The sequence below is a fragment of the Aspergillus aculeatinus genome, assembly GCF_003184765.1.
Source record: "Aspergillus aculeatinus CBS 121060 unplaced genomic scaffold BO66scaffold_16, whole genome shotgun sequence".
Lineage (NCBI taxonomy): Eukaryota > Fungi > Ascomycota > Eurotiomycetes > Eurotiales > Aspergillaceae > Aspergillus > Aspergillus aculeatinus.
In genome coordinates, this window is record NW_020291485.1 from 123,841 (window position 1) to 140,443 (window position 16,603).

The window sequence follows — 16,603 nt, forward strand, 5'->3', positions numbered from 1 at the left end:
AACTCATTCACGTCAAGCATCCCCCCTGAATCGATACAGATGCTCAGATAATCCCGCATGGTCGGGGGAACTCGCTCAGGAGGTCGTGCGCACCTGTTGGGTTTTGAAACATGATAAATGCCTCACTACCAAGTTGTCACTATGCATAGTAACATACAAGAACACGACAAATCATCCAATCCTCCTTTTCTTTCGAAATCCTCCCGTCCAGACCGCATCGATTCCCGTCCCGATCGACGGGTGGATGATGGAATGGGAAAAGAGTGGAATAAAAAGTGGAACACTCGGATGGGACCCGGATTCCCGGTTCTTGTGCAACCTTCAGCCCTGGAAGAGAGACAGACCCAACCCGTATATTAATTTCGAACAACCAAGGGGAGAAGAATTTCAGGAGAGAGAGAGAGAGGTGTGTGGCTTTTGGACAAGTCTCATTGCATCCTGTTGTTTGCCCCTCTTCTCTGATAGACCTGCCCCTCCCTGCCCAAGCCTCACTCAACAGTCACACAAAGTGGCAGGCCCTACGCTAAATTTGTATACTCTATTCAATTAAGAAAGAAGGGAGGAAACAAGTCTATTTCATTACGATTGAGGCACTCCGGCCATATTTCCCAACCGTCGTATCCAACCCGCTGTCAGACACGACCCAACGCAACCAAAACACAACAGGCAAGCTTCAAATGAAAATGCAGGAACACTGTACAACTCGTCTTTCCAACCCGCAAGCCAGTATGCGTGAAAAGAAATAGCAGTATACATACATCATGCAGTCATGTAGATCAGATCAAACAGTCATCAACATTGCCGCAGAAAAGACATTCCCAGTAAATCGACATGATATGATCCAGCACAATTCCTAAGACACGACTCCATGCAATGGAACAAGCAGAGCAGCAACCTAGCCAAGGACATGATCCCTGCAAAGGCGCATGGCATGCAAGAATCAGAGACTTCCCAGAGCCTCAAGGCCAATCCAGTGAACGACGAGGGTCGGAAGGCAACCAGGAGACAGCACCGGCGAATGGCTTTGGCAATCGGTGTCTCTTCTCTTTCCAACTCATACAATATAGGTGGTATTGGCAGTAATTGAGAAACACAAGACGAACAGAGGCGAGAAGGGGGAATAAATGAAGAACAAAGCAAGAAAGACAAAGAGCGGTGAAGGAGAAGCTGGCCATGCCAAAGCGTCTGACATCGCTGCGGCTCTGTTGCAGCTCTGGCACACCTAGGTCTCGACTGCCTGGCAGTACAGTTGGATCTCCCCCACTTGGCCCCGGGCGAGCATATCACGCTGCTGCTCCCGCCATTCCAAGAAAGCCAACTGAACCGCTTCGTCGCTGTCAATGGTCACAAAGTCTCCGTCCTCGTCCCGGTATCGGAGTCGGACTGATTTACTCGTTATCGACTTGGTAGTGAATCGAGCCAGCTTGGCGTCGACTCGGTCGATCAGGGAACGGAACATGATGTTGCTTGCAATAACCAAAGTTACGTAATTATCATCAAAGTTGACCTTCACCTTAAGCTGTGTGGGCATGAGTGGCTCCTCGTCGGGCTCATAGCTCAGGGGGGAGGTTGGCTGATCGGTAGCTGACGTGTTGGACCGGTGATCACCATATTGAGGCTCATTGAAATGGGTGGGAGAGACATGTTGCGAGTTGCTAATGTGGTTGGCGTTTCGAATGGGAAGTTGAGTATTGGAGGTGGGGGAGTTGTTCTGGCTGCGGTTGACTGGCGCCTTCATGCTGGCCATATGAGCGGGAATAGGTGGGACAGGAACAGTCTCCACCGACTGCATATACCGACGGAGCTCGGCGTTGTGAATATCGGGACTACTAGCGGACCGCATCCGCTGTGCCATGCCATTAGCTGCCTGGGCGGAACCTCCTGACATGGGAGGTAGCGAGGGGCGCTGAGCACTTCGTCCATTCGACGCGCCGTTGAAATAGGGGTTGGAGTTGGGACCATCTCTCGACGTAGCTCGAGACAAGGCAGGGGCCGTGTAGCGAGGGTGGTCTTCGCTCCAGTTGTTGGTAGGCGTGGCCTGTCGGCTGCTAAAGTAGCCGGTGGACTGCGAACTGGACCTAGTCGATGGGGTTTCGGCAACCGGGGAGAAATAAGAGTTGGCGTTCCTCTCAGCTGGTGACATACTGCCCCCGGGGAACTGCGTATGTACCGACAGACTGGGATCAGGCACAGGAAAGCGAGGCGGGCGACCAACTGGACCAGAGCTGCCACTGCCGCCTGTTGCTGAACGAGTCCGGAGACTCGTGCTTGAGGCGTTCCGACTCATGGGAAATTCGGAGAAGAAAGCAGCTTCCTTGGTTGCAGCCTGCTCTTCGTCATACTCCTGCTGGTAGGGATTGGGCATGTTGGCCATGGACTTCATGTACGTGAATTCAGTTTCGGATGTGCTGGTGTTGCGGGCGCTGCGCTGTTCCGCTTGGATTGCTCGTTGTGCTTCGATGTCCCTGCTCCATTTGCGCATGACATCCTCGTTCTGATAGCGAATGATAAAGTTATCGACGACACCTGGATCGCCCTTCCAGAAGATCTGGATTCGATATGATCCTGCCGTGAAGCGGAGTCAGAAACATGGCTATATAATTGCATTATGGGCGTCCGTGGGCATATGACCAGAGGTCTAACAAAGACAGATGGGATGTTTAGAAAGATAGAACCATACCTGGCTTCGGCATACACAGGACATCCGTCACATTGGCCATATAAATGCGGCCTTTGAGCTGAAGGCGTGGTTTGCCCTTGCCCGTCGTGGCAGGTTTGTCCTTTCCGACCATCAACTTTGTCTTCTGCTTGTTAGGGTTGATATCCTTGCAGCATAGTAGAATCCGCTCGAAGAGGTATATATGATACTAGATAGTGCGAAGGATATTCCCGAAGTCAGCCTGTGGATCTCAAGGCTTTAAAGCGACTGAATCCACGCTGGATTCCTCTAATAGGAACGAGGCGATTTGAGTGTGTACTAACCTCTCTTTCGGAATCCTTTCCGTTGTCACCTTTGATGACGGAGAACGTGCCGAATCGTAACAGATCTCCAAAAGCATCTATTTTCAGTGCCTTCCAATCATCAACGCGGTCATCTAAGTCTTTAACCGCTGTCTGCAGGTGTTCCTTGTCAATCGCATCATTGGCCGAGTCCAAAACCGACTGGATGGCATCAATTGCCCGCTGGATATCGTTCTGGAGATCGGGGTTCTCCATCTGCTTGCCGAGTTCCTGTGGGACGGTTAGCGGCATGAAAAAGGACAAGATTCATTTGTAGTTCACTATAAGGATCTATACCTTAAGCATCAAAGGGTACTTCGTCAGGCGCTGGAAAGGTTTGACGAAAAAGCCGTTCAGCGTTGCGGGTTGCGCCACCATTTGTTGCAAGTCCAGGGATCGCGGGGCCACGCGAATCTTATCCCATTCTCTCAGACAGACCTCATCACATCTCAACTGGTTCGCGATAAAAGGCTCGTATTGCTTGAATGCCTCTTCGTGTTGTGTGAATAGTTCGCCCCAGTTCTGTCGCTCTTCTGGCAAAGCGTAGTGCTGCTCGATCCGAATCAAAAATCGCTGTGCGAAATCGAGGAGGTTATTCAGGTTCAAGAAGATTTGATGGCTATGGTCTCCTGTTAGGGCTCCCGTTTCTTCCAACTCCTTCTTCAAGGCTTGGAGATTCTGCAAGTGGTGGACATAGTCGCGCTCCGTTTCCAGCAACTCCTTGAGAATGTGTTCTCGCTTTGTCAGCTTCACGGCGCCTTTCACCGGAGCGCGTGCTGCCTCGTCCGACGGTCGCTTTAACTGTCCCTGCATCTCCAGGATGTCCAGAACACGATTCACCATCTTGATCACTTTGAGAAAGCCGGTGGTATTTTCCCCATACAAATCGGTGATTAGGAAGCAATCCTGTTGAGGAAACGCTAGTTCCTGCAGCGAGGCCTGCAGAAACTTGAAGGTGGCGGCCTTGGGTCGTTTGGCCTCGGGCACCTTGGCGGGATCAATCTCCAGGTTCTCATCTGGGCCCGAAGCGTTGTAGATGGCCAGGAGGGGGTATCCATTCCGCAAGCAATTCCACAGCGAGGCCACGGGATCGGTGTTGCCTTGCACGAGGTCCGCCTCCTCCATCTCTTGCAAATGAGGTTCGAAGTTGGGCACCTCTGCTAACCGCTTCTTGAGGTTGACGCAGCTCTGGTATATGGATTCACCGCCGCGGCGATTGATGATGTTGTCCTCGGCGATAGGACCGCCATTTGAGATGACGGTCTCGGCCATCGCGTATTGAGGCCGACTGGGACCGGGTTGAGGGAGAGGGGGGAAGGTTGAGGGGGGGAGTCGAATCTGCGCAGCAGATTAAGGGCAGGCGGGCGTGGACGGGAGCGACAGGCGTGGTTGCACAGGGAACAGCAAGAGGAGCATGGATCAATGAAGGCGAGCCGGTGGACCGATGCGGGATGAATGGGAACAAGCGAGCAGCTAGGGAAAGTTAGAGTGGAGATAGTGGTACGGTTCACTATCCCTAAGTGAGTCAGTCAGTTTATCCGCAAGCTGGTCTTCCGTGTCTCGACTCAGGAGCCGATCGGGGGATAGATAAGTACCTCTTGAACGAGAAAGAAAAAGTCGCGCGGGGAGGCGATCACGACAGAACGAAATCTCTCCTTGTGATCTTTTAATAGGTTGGGGTTTCTTTCTTTAGCGCGGCGAAGGGTGCCAGGCTTAAATCTCCGGCCCTTGCTGAAGACAGCGCCCCTCCTTTTTCTTTTTTTCTTTTTAGTCGAGTAAAATGCAGATTAGTAAAGATCGAAGGCCGAGAAGGTAAGCCAAAGGGGAAAATGATATTGTTGGATGAACAATTCAAAAAAAGAGAGAGGGCGGGTGTGGGGTTTGCCGCTGCATCCAGGCAGGCAAGCGCAAGTTGACTTTTGGAGGGGAGGGAGAGGAGTGGTAGAAAGGGAGGGAGGGAGGGAGGGATGGAAGGATGGAGACAAGAGTTGTGCTTCTGATTGTGGTTACAATGATGAGGGGGGGAGGAAGCCGAGAAGAGAGAGGGGAAGAGAGACGGAGAAGGGAAAGGCGGAATGGATCAGTCAGTCGTCGGGTTTGCCCCTCAACCAAGCGAGCTGAAGTTGGGGTCGAGGCAGATTAGAGAATAACTTAGTTGGTGTGAGTGGTCTTGTAGTGTTACAGCCGCGGCGGGAGGCAAAGAAACACCAAAGATTAAAGCAAAGGGAGTCCCAATGCACGAGGTCAATGACAAATTCAATCTAAAGGAAGGGAAATGAAGCAGAAGAGCAACAAGTAGAGATGAGAAAGAGAAAGAAAAGGGGGGGGGTGGAAAAGAATCCCGCGGCGGAAGAAGGAATAAAAAGGAGGGAGACTGATAAGTTTGGGTGTAGAAAGAGAGAGAGAGAGAGAGTATGAGATGGACGAGAGGCAAAAGGAGAGAGCAGTGGTCAAGTTAACGGAAGAATTTACCTGGTAGTAGCTAGCTGCGCGCGTCAGCTTCCCCCCCCCCCTCGACGCAGGAGATCCAAGTATTGTAGATCGATCGGTAGCTGTAGATTATAAAAGAAAGGGGGAAGAACCGACCAGAAGAATCAAGAGGTGTGGGAGATTGACAAGAATCGACACCAAGAGAGAAAGAGAAGGAGGGAGGAGAAGGAGGAGGAGGAGGGGGGCAAAATACTTGAAGGAGGGAGGGAGGAAAGAAAGATGAGTAGAAGTAAAAGTTGTAGATGATGGATGATCTCCGCAGGGAATCATCCGCCTGCATTTTTCTACGCGCCTCTATTCTGATTGTTCCACCCAGGCGGATTGGAAAGCATGAAGCCGAAGGATGGATCGCTGCATGAAGAAAACCTTCTCTCATACACCAACAGTTTGGGATTGAACAAGGGTATCATCTTCACATACTCGAGCATGGCTCGATGCTGACCGACTATCAAGGAGAATACCACTCAAAACATACCAAAACCTGACAGCCTCGTAGGGTAAGCAGCCGTTGTGAATGCCATTCTGTCTTACTCACTGATTATAGTTAGTTAGTTAGTTAGTTAGTTATTCTTTCTTTGATTGTAAATCAAGATGATGGATCTTCATGTGCTTCAATCTCACAGACTCACATCCCGTGTGTTCCTTACAGGGCTATTTGTTTTGCATCCCGTCGTCCGCTAACTTACCTGGTACTCTCCTTACTGTATGTACCCACAGGGGCAACGGTCAACCTCAGTAAGATGAAACAGGGACATTGACAGTGCAGTAAGTGCAGTAAGTGCAGTATAGTATATTTCACTGTAGTTAACTATTACTCTTGTTGAAGGGGATGTACTCCGTACATCATGGATGTACTTCCAAAGCCAGCCAATGTGCAGTGAAGGCGGAGTGGATCTTCGGCAACCCGCACCGTAACCCAATCGAGTCAATCTGACGTGACGAAGGTCACTTTCCAGTTTACTGCCTGACTCTACCGTCTGTCTCAGTCTCAGTCTCTCTCTCTCTCCTCTTCCTTTGCTACTACTACAGGACATCACTTCCAACAACTCTCCCAATATACCGTCATCCTCGAATCTATCCACTAAACCCTCCCCGAACTACCTCCGAACTCAGGGGTTTTTCTTTCACACCTTCACACTCTCCCCTCTTCTTCCCGGCCCCCCTCCATCCCTTTCCATGTGGTGTTTGCAAGACCCGATCTAGCTCCTTTCGCAACAACCGGCTGTTCTCCAGCCCATCGATTTACCTGAAACAAAGTCGGATGCAGGATTATTCATTCTCTGCTGTAAAGGAAACGGGAAAATCAGACACTGCGAGGAATCCCTGCAAGGTAGTGTGTCCTCATGGCTCGCAAGTCCTCGGGGTCCGCTTCTAGCCCTCGTCTTCCTCCGCTCCAACCTGCCGTCAACCACGCCGCCGACTTCGCCGCCGCCGACACCCCTTCGCTGTCGACGCCCTTCAAGCTCGACGAGGGTTACTCCGATGAGACGAAAACTCAGGTCGAGAAGAAGGACCTGGCCATTCCCGCGTCAGATGAGTGGATGACGCTCCAAGAGTGGGTTCTCACGCACAGCGAGGCGGAAAGAGCTGGTAAGTTTAGCAACGGACTCTTCCCGGTTCCCCGACCCGCAGCATGTCTTACCACCGTACTGGGGCCGTGGCGATCACCTTCCCATACTAATCAATCGTGAATGTCGTGATGCAGAGCTGGCCTATAACCTTCTTCGCACCATGCGCGCATCCACCGTGGCCTCCGTGATCGAGCGCCTGGCGCCGCGCCTGCACATGGATCCGGTGCTGAAACTCCCGCCCGAGATCACCTCCGAGATCTTCTCCTACCTCGACCCACAAACACTGCTGATGGCTTCCCTGGCCTCCCGTGCCTGGCGCAATCGCATTTCGGACTCGCGCCTGTGGAAAGACCTCTACATCAACGAAGGCTGGAGGGTGGATATGGACGCTGTCCGCACGTTTGAGCAGGAACACTCGGGACTTTCATCGCCACAGTTACGGAAATCCCGCTCGAGGCATACCGACCCGGATAGCGGGGAGCCGAAGCAGAAGAAGCGGGTACCACCTAGCTGGTTGAAGTCACGGACAACCGGATCGCTCGGTCGGAAAACGAGGCCGGAAAACGGGCAAAGGCATGCGGCGCAGGAGGCAGATAGTGAAGGCGACCTTCCCATGGGAGATGCGTCTACTGAGAGGAGGACGTTGTTCTCTCCGGAAGAGCAGACGACAAGCCCGAGCAAACGGCGTGAATCTTACTCCGGATCGACTCAGCTCAAACTCGGTGGAAATGGATTGTCAGCAGCTACGCGCCGTCCCAATTCATCGCTTCTGATCCGGATGCCCAATGGCGCGGCCAAAGTCAACTGGCTCCACCTCTACAGGCTACGAAGAAAGCTGGAAGAAAACTGGGCCAAAGGCCGTTTCACAAACTTCCAACTACCACATCCGGCACACATGGAAGAGGCCCACCAGGAGTGCGTCTACGCGATCCAATTCACCGGCAAATGGTTGGTCAGTGGCAGTCGGGACAAAACCCTAAGAGTCTGGGATCTAGACACGAAGCGCCTGTGGCACCCACCTCTGCTGGGCCATACAAAGTCAGTCCTTTGCCTACAGTTCGATCCTCGTCCCTCGGAGGATATCATCATTTCGGGCAGCAGCGACAAAAGCGTCATCATTTGGCGATTCTCCACCGGCGAGAAGCTCCATGAGATCGCAGCCGCCCATGATGATTCCGTCTTGAATCTTCGCTTCGACGAGCGGTATATCGTAACCTGCTCCAAGGACACGCTCATCAAGGTCTGGAGCCGGCACCAGCTCTCCCCAGCCGACAAGGACTACCCTAGCATGTTCTTCGGCACCGGCGTAACCTATCCGTCCTACATAATCGATACGGCGGAGATGCCCTCCCCGATGCTGGAAGCCGAACTCGCCAACGGCCACATCCGGAGCCTCGCCCCTTTCTCCCTCCTGATGACCATTGACGGCCACACCGCCGCCGTGAATGCCATCCAGCTCAACGAGGACGAGATCGTCTCCGCCTCGGGGGACCGGCTGATCAAGGTCTGGAACCTTCGCAACGGCGCCTGCAAGAAGACCGTCATCGGCCACGAGAAGGGCATCGCCTGTGTGCAGGTCGACAACCGCCGGATCATCAGCGGGAGCAACGACGACACCGTCCGGATCTTCGACCACGCCTCCGGCGCCGAAGTTGCCTGCCTCCACGGCCACGGCAATCTGGTCCGGACCGTCCAAGCCGGCTTCGGCGACCCGCCCGGCGCGGAGGAGACTCTCCGCCTCGAAGCCCTCGCCGTCGACAACGCTTTCCGCGACGCGCAGCGCTCGGGGGCCAACGTCGACCTCGGGCCCCGCGCCCTCCGCCGCGCCGGCTACACGCAGAACACCACCGGCTCCCGCGACCCCCGGGACATCAAGGCCCTGGGCGCGAAGATCCCCCCCGGCGGCGGCGGCAGCCGGTGGGCGCGCATCGTCTCCGGCTCCTACGACGAGTCCATCATTATCTGGAAGAAATGTAAGGAAGGCCGCTGGGTGGTCGGCCAGCGCCTGCGACAGGAGGACGCAGCTACCAGCGCCGCCTACGTGGTCTCCGACCCGGCCGCCCGCGCTGCTACCGCTCGATCGAACGCTTTCGCCCAGCAGCAACACCTCCAAACCCCTGGCGCAGCAGCAACACAGGGCCAACAAACCCCCACAGCCCCAGCCCCAGCCTCAACCTCGGCATCCCAGGCACCCCAAGCAGGAGGAGGAGGACCCCTCCAAACCCTTCAAGCCCTAACAGCCCGCCTAGCCGGCCAACCCCAGCAGCAACCGCAACCGCAACCGCAACCAAACCCAACCCCCAGAGCCCAGCCTCAACAAACCCAGCCCCAGCCCCCCATGAACGGCATCATCAACCCAGCCCTCCACCAACCTCCCCATCTCCCAGCACAACAACAACAACAAACCCACCCCCGCCCGCGCCACCACCCGCGCCACGACCGCGACGCAAGCGTCGTCCCCACCTCGCGCGTCTTCAAGCTCCAATTCGACGCCCACAAGATCATCTGCTCGAGTCAGGACCCGCGCATCGTCGGCTGGGACTTTGTCGGCGACGACGAGGAGCTGCGCGAGGCCTGCCGCTTCTTCATGTGTCTATGATTCCTTCCCTTCTTCTTGTGAAAGGGTGAATAGTCGATACGGTAGTCCCTCTGCGTGTGGGTCTGGTCAGGTCAGGCTTTAAAGGGATGGGATGATCCGAAGAAGCAACGTACCTTACCTAGTTGGTGCTTTCCCAGACAAAAAAAACAAACGAATCGCCGCGGATGTTTGTCGTTCTGCTTGCTTGCATATCATTGCTCCGGTCTGGGTTTGGTCTAGATTTGCATCGGGTTCTGGTCTGGGTATGGATCTAGGTCTAGATCTGGGTGGGACTCTGACTCTGACCTGGCAAGTACACTACTATACCCTCCTCGCGCGCTGGGCTTCTTTTCTATCTCCTCAATTCTTCACCTCGCTATCTCATCGTATCTCACGATTCGGGGTGTTCGGATTGAGAACAGTGGGAAGCGCGGTAGTGCTTCTCTATCTCTTCTCCATTCGGCATGTATCACTCATAGCGTGGTTGCTTATGTCCTTTTCTTTCTTTTCGTGATTTTTTGTTTCGTGTTGAATCATCCATTCAAAGCATTCGCGGGGCATTATTGGAGCGATGGAGTTGGAGTTCTGATCTGGGGCTCGTTTGTTCCATGACGTTAACCTCAATTACTTGGTTTGCATTACACATACTTCTTACTCCTTCCAATTTTTTTGTGGTTCTGCCAGACAACCATGATATGAGATTAATGATAGCGGTTAGTATTGCATCTTTTTAGGGATATGTACGTTCTTCGCGCGCACACACTGCATCACATTAAAACTAGCCTGAACAGCCATTTGAACTACACCACGGAGTAACTTCCACTAGCAGGGTGGACATAGCATGTAGCCTCCTCTGCCACGATCCCTGAAGAAAGCAACTGCTATTGAGCATCCTACCCCCCGCAACACCTCATCGACGGTTATCAATCCAGAATCCGACCGATGGTGCCAACATTCCGCAAGGCATATTCGTGAACTGACTTCCATGCTTCGGAGAACCATTGTATTGTGCGCGGGGCTGAATTTGGAGCTTCAGCTGTCTCATCTTCTCGATCCGGCTCTACGGCGATTTCATTCGATGTATGGCTCCGGGCAGTTTCATATGTCTCACGCGAAGATGTATTGGAGTAGACGGCAGAGTCTGGATCATTTCCGGCACCCAAGCAACAGGAGAGACAGGAATGACCTATTGATAGCAACTTCAGCCACGAGACAGACGGATTGCAGGCTAGAACGCAAGGATCCGGTCTGGCGGACGTCGTGGGTGATTCTGTAGGGATAAGAGAGCATGCAACCGGCTCTTGTGGTGCTATCTCGCACGCCTGACCATTCACGGTGCTCAAAGGCTGTCTCGAAGGCGCAGGCCTGAATAGCTGAGATGCGCATGTATAGAACGACTCCACCCTGCTCGTTGTATGACCGGTATTCGCCGAGCCAGGCCTCTGCAGGCTGTCATGGGCAGGCAGGCGAGACACTGAAGAGAAGCGACCGCGGGCCGAGTGATGACTCGCAACGGGGCCAACATATGCCGGGGTCATGCGCCAGGGAACTTCTCGCTGGGGACTGTTGCTCTGCTCTCTCTTAGGCTTCCTGTCTTGAGTGGGGCTGCTGAGATCGGGGGTGTTCTCCTCCAAGGCAGGCGAAAGCGCCCTCTGGTAGAAAGTATGGTCCTCCATTCGCCTGACCACACCAACACCATGTCCGCTCTGCCGGTAAGGAAAGCGACCCTGCACCGCCGTACCATCCTCCGCTCGTGCCACAGGAGGTGCTTGCTGTTGCGGCTGAGGAGGAGTGGAAGAGGTGAAGCTGAATATCCTGCGGATCTTGTCTCCATACGACGCCGTTCTCGTGCGCCCAGAGGCACCACCACCATCATAGAATCTACTCGACGAGCCACTCGCTGCCTGCGGATTCTGACTATCACCCACTGTGGCCGAGCGAACCTGGAACTGAGAAGAATAGTTCACAGCTTCGGGGGTGCCGAAAGTCGGGAGGCCAGGTGGAGTGGGCGACCTTATGGGCGGTGGAAATGCAGGATACACAGGATTGGCGGGACAGTCCTGCTCAGGCCAGTTGGATGACTTGGAAGCCTCGTCCGTATCATTGAGGCTGGTGGTGGGTTTGCGAAGGTGCAGGACGTCGAAGAGGTTCGGTTTCAGCGACTCGTCCTGGGGCGCTGCGACGATCGCTCGGCCTTCGTTGACGGACAAGATGCGACTGTTGTTGGCAGTGTAAGGATGCCAGCCTGGAGACGATGTTTCCTTTTCCCTGAGATATCGAGGTTGTCGGCACGGCTGTGGTTGTTGTTGTTGCGGTTGACGTGAACGCCCCGTGTCCTGCGCCGTCGGAGGAGGAGGGAAGGTCGTTGTGTGGGCTACTAGCCTGCTATCTAGATCTCGGTGTATTTGCCTAGCTGAGCCCTGTCGATGCGAAACCTCATCCGAGCTCGAATATGCCCTGATAGCGTCGAATATGTAACTCTCCTCACTAGGAATAGAGTCCGCGAATTCCAGGTGGGAGTAACGCGCCATGCTAACAGCAGCTGCTCGTCCGGAAGAGAAGACCTCGTCGTTGCCAGGAAAATCACTTTGATGCCCCTGCCCTTGATCCTGGAGAACCATACTGCAAAGAAAGTAAAGGAGGCATTCGTCTAATTAGGTCGGAGCAGAAGAAAGGAGCATGACGTCGAGAAGTTGATCGAAGCTGGAAATGATGCAAGTCTATATAAGGCTATCGCGCTTTCCGTGGATAAAAGGAAGGCGCGACAGAAGCAGAAGGAACAGAGGAAAGGTTGACAACCACTGTCAACTCATGTATGCTTAGGTATGTATGCAAGGCTCGCTGATAGACTCTAATCTATGTACACAGACAAATCAGGTACCGAGAAATGGCCGGGAAATTAGTACATCAAGATCGGGTGGGATATACAGGCAGAGATTAGGAGGGGGCCTAAATTATGTACGGGAAAGGAATATTAACAACAAGCCTAGGAATCGGCTGGAAGCGATTGATCGGGCTTGAAGCAAAGAGAAATGAAACATAGGGAAGGATCGTGATCATGAGGCTGTGACGACAGGCTGACCCAAGGGAGGCTTGCCAGTCAAGGTCGCAATATCCTTGTTCAGATTTCGGATTTGAGCCTCCAGCCGACGGCGTTCGTCGTGTTCCGCCTATGTGTGATGCTGTCAGCTAGAAAGCACATGGAAGAGAGGATTGCGCCATTACATACCTTGCGTATCTTCAGGTTCTCGGACCGCGTGTCTCGCATCATCTTCTTGAATTCATTCTTGAGCACCATGGTGGAAGTGGTCTCATGGCCATCGCGTCCGCTGCCCATCCAGTTGATTCGTTCTTCATTGAGCTGCGTCTCCAGTTGCTCACAACGGTCGCGCAGGGTATCAATGACTCCCTCGAACTGCTCGCGTTCTTTTTCGAACTCGATGCTGGCCTTGGTCATTACTTCGTAATCGTCCACCGTATCTCGGAGCTCTCTCTCCAGCAACTCCACCCGATGCTGGAGATCACCACCAGGCTTGCCCGCCTTGAGGGCTGCAAGCTCTTCGGCCAGCTCCAGGTTTCGCGTGTTCAGCTCGTCAAACTCCTTCTGGATGGCAGGATTCGCTGCGATGTCGGCCGCTCGCTGGGCTCGCGACCCATAGGCACCGTCCAGCTCCGCCTTGGCCATCGTCAGCTCGGTCTGGGCACGGACGACTTCACCCTCCATCTCTCTCAACTCAGCCTGCAGACGTGAGGTGTTGTTTTCTGCTTCAGCGCGCGCCACGGTCACTTCCGTGACGCGAGACTCCAGAGCTTCGACGTCGGCACGGAGCTGGCCTGTAACCGTCTCTAGCCGTGCCACCTCGGTTTCGGCGTTGATGCGTGCATCTGTAGCCTCTTTCAGCTGAGATTCCACACTGGCGCGGAATTGGCCCATGGATTCTTCCAACCGAGCAACCTCACTCTCGGCTCGCGCTCGGGCGTCGACGGCCTCCTTGACTTGGGCGTCTGCCTCGTTGCGGGTCTGCTGGAGCGTAGTTTGTAATTCCAAGATCTGCTGCTCGGCGTGCTGTTGGGCTTCCGTGGCCTCCGCTTGGTTGTTTGCCGTACTCTGAAGTTCATCGATAATTTCTTGAAGACGCGTGATTTCACCATCGGTCTTTGAGCGCAAGGTAGTCAACTCCTCCGTGTGAGCGTCGGCTTGTGATTGAAGCTGTTCCTGATGAGCTTCTGTAAGCGCTCTGCTCTTGGAATCGGCTTCCTCCCCATGTTGATCGAGCACTGCTTGTAACCGAGTGGCTTCACTCTGATGCTGCTCAAGCGCCGCCTGCAACTGGGTAGCCTCGCTCTGATGTTGGTCAAGGGCCGCCTGCAACCGTGTTATTTCACTCTCCGCCGCGGAACGTGCAGTGGTGAGCTCTTCTAGGCGAGCTTCATGGTGGGATTGGATTTCTCCAATGTGGGCTTCCAGACGAGCGACCTCACTCTCGGCTTGCGCACGGGCCTCATGAGCCTGAGTCTGAGCATCCTGTTCCCTGTTGAGATCTTCCAGGACCTTTTCCAGGCGTTCAACCTCGGCTTCGGCGCGCGCACGAGCTTCCTGCTCCGTGGTCAAAGCCTTCGAGGTATCCTCCATGACGTGCTGTTCTTGATGGTCTGCCAGCTCTTTTTGCAGGGTTGTTACTTGTTTCATCGCGTCTTCCAGATCATCTCTCGTTCGTTGGCCCTCGTTCTCGGAGAATTCGAGGTCTTTCCGCACATGCGCCAGTTGTTGCATCAGGTCCGCGATGTGTGCATCTCTCTCCGCGTCGGACTTGGAGTTCAATTCGCGCTGCTGTTGAATTTGAGTGGTCAAGATGCTCTTGTGCTCGAAGAGCTTCTCAAGTCGGTCTTCCAGCCCATTGAGGCCGGCATGTAGGTAGGAGAAATGCTCCGTCTGGTCTGCGCTGGCAGAGTCGGGCGGCGGAGGAAGAGTCTGGGCGCCCGGCATGCCCGATTGCTGGACAATCTGATGTAGTCGCGCGTTGAGCTCGCCGAGCTGCTGCCCGGAGTCATCATCCAAAGACCGTGTCTGAGACTGGTTGCCTGCGGGATGCGCACTGAGACTTTCGAGGCCACTCTCAATATAGGCTACGTATGCTTCCATCGCTGCCGTCGGGGTAGCCCCTGGGGGCGGCTGCGGCACTGGTTCGAGCTCTCCAGCAGGATTGGACTGTAGGGTCAAGTCATACACCCTCCCACTTAGATACTCCAACCGTTTCTCAGTATCCTGAACAGCCTCCAACCCAAGTCCATGCAGCCCCTGTCCGGTGTGCTCTTCCAGGTGACCCGACGGCTTGTAGAAACTCCGATCATCAAACCCATCGATACTATCCCGGGTGTTGTGGCTAGACAGACTCTCCGGGGTGTGGGGCACATTATTCTTGAGGTTCTTCTTCAGACCCTTGTGCGTCATCTGCAGGATCCCAGCCGTGTGCTCCAGCAGCCGGCTATTGACCTGCTGCAAGCGGCGCTCCAGGTCCCAGATCTCCTGCGACAGCTCCTCGCACTTGCGGGTGCTCAGCGCCAGCTCTTCGTCCGTCTTGTCCATGGTGGTCTCATTGGGTCCGAGCAGGCTTCGTTGGGATCTCGGGGAGGAGGCTTCGGGGTCCTCCCGGCCGTTGAAGGAGGGACTCTTGGGCGTGTACAGCCGGCTCAGCGACATGGCGGCATCGCGCAACTTCGTCTCCAACGCCAGTTTGCGTTTCGCGGCGTTCAAGCGACTGTTGACGAACTTTTGCTCCTTCTTCAGTCCCTCCACTTCCTCCAGCGACAGGATTTCGTAGTGGGTGCTGTCGCTCATGGCGGTCTCCGTGAGCAGGTACATGGCGACGGGGTCATGGGTGTGGAGCGCGGCGGAGTTCCGGGGAAGGTTCGTGTTCAGCTGCATGGGCACGATGGAGAATAAGTATGCGATTATGTCCAAAGATTGAAAGTTAGGGATCTCACGAACCGGGTTGACTTGCGACTTGCCCAGTGGCTGCTGGGGTCCGGACGCATCGCGGTAGCCGTTCATCAGCACTCCGGTTGGGGGCGGTTGCGAAGCGCCGTAGGAGGCTGAGTACCTGGGGTCGCCGTACGAGGACAGGCTAGACCTGACATCGAGGCCGTCGTTCATGGTGGTAATGTGTTACGATTGTCGAAGAATGTCGGGGAGAGAGAGGGACTTGAGGAGCAGGTCGGGGCGTTTAAAATGGAGACTCGCGGATCAACAGGCAAGGCCCATCGTCCGCAGTGGCAGCCGTGGACACCGTCCCCCCAAGGCAGAGAAGGGAGGGAGGGGTTCGTTTGGAGGGAGATTGAAAGAATGAAGGGAAAATAGATAACAGAAAATATCAAGGTAAGGGAGAGACAAACGCTCAATACGATTGAATTAATTGGTACAAGGAAGGGAGATGGAGGGGAAAGAAGAGGGAGCGGAGGGAGAGAGGGAGAGAGAGAGAGAGAGAGAGAGAGAGAGAGAGAGAAAGGGACTGGAAGAAGGAATACTAAAAGATCAGCACCAGCCGACCGGAGCATACAAGAAAAGAACTAAAGCGATCACCACTCAGTGGGACTGCATCTGAATTATTTAAACTACTCAAGCTGTGACCGGTCAGGAAGGTGCAGGTGCAGGTGCAGAGATGGATGGATGGCTCCGATGCGATCGCTCTTCTTCACAGTTGACGCCATCCATCCTCCTCGACAGCTCTCATTCCTTTGTCCCCCTTGGGAAATCCATTCTTCGCTTCCTCCATCCCATCCTCCAGGCTGCCATCCCAACTTTTTCCCCCAGCTGCAGCTGAGACCCCAGCCGCTGTCATGGCAGGAGTTTGACAGCACCCAAAAAAAAAGTGGAATGTCTGTCTGTCCATGAAGAACTCCTCTGAATTGGATTGGATTGGATTGGATTGGATTTTCTATTATTAACCCCCCCCCCGGAATTTCC

General features: G+C 54.3%; 4 protein-coding genes across 4 annotated transcripts; 1 reads left to right on the top strand and 3 right to left on the bottom strand.

Annotated features, from left to right (window-relative positions):
- Window positions 1-1,154: 1,154 nt before the first annotated feature.
- Window positions 1,155-4,599, bottom strand: BO66DRAFT_50903 (Rho family guanine nucleotide exchange factor CDC24). Its single transcript, XM_025653355.1, has 5 exons — window positions 4,596-4,599; window positions 3,298-4,510; window positions 2,983-3,231; window positions 2,681-2,867; window positions 1,155-2,565 (listed from the first exon to the last, which is right to left on the bottom strand). The coding sequence occupies exons 2-5, from the start codon at window positions 4,270-4,272 to the stop codon at window positions 1,223-1,225; spliced, it is 2,754 nt and encodes a 917-aa protein (XP_025505325.1). The 5' UTR covers window positions 4,273-4,510; window positions 4,596-4,599; the 3' UTR covers window positions 1,155-1,222.
- A 2,234-nt stretch (window positions 4,600-6,833) lies between these two features.
- Window positions 6,834-9,660, top strand: BO66DRAFT_410311 (F-box and WD domain protein; the record flags this gene model as incomplete). The annotated part of the gene is made up of 2 exons (XM_025649234.1): window positions 6,834-7,080; window positions 7,196-9,660. 2 exons carry the CDS (start codon window positions 6,834-6,836, stop codon window positions 9,658-9,660), a joined length of 2,712 nt encoding a protein of 903 aa, XP_025505326.1.
- A 785-nt stretch (window positions 9,661-10,445) lies between these two features.
- BO66DRAFT_448172 (uncharacterized protein) lies at window positions 10,446-12,198 on the bottom strand. Its single transcript, XM_025651733.1, has one exon. The coding sequence runs from the start codon at window positions 12,168-12,170 to the stop codon at window positions 10,563-10,565; it is 1,608 nt and encodes a 535-aa protein (XP_025505327.1). The 5' UTR covers window positions 12,171-12,198; the 3' UTR covers window positions 10,446-10,562.
- Window positions 12,199-12,423: 225 nt separating this feature from the next.
- Window positions 12,424-16,136, bottom strand: BO66DRAFT_346807 (involucrin repeat protein). The gene is made up of 3 exons (XM_025644592.1): window positions 15,629-16,136; window positions 12,869-15,559; window positions 12,424-12,809 (listed from the first exon to the last, which is right to left on the bottom strand). Exons 1-3 carry the CDS (start codon window positions 15,791-15,793, stop codon window positions 12,696-12,698), a joined length of 2,970 nt encoding a protein of 989 aa, XP_025505328.1. The 5' UTR covers window positions 15,794-16,136; the 3' UTR covers window positions 12,424-12,695.
- Between the last annotated feature and the right edge of the window lie 467 nt (window positions 16,137-16,603).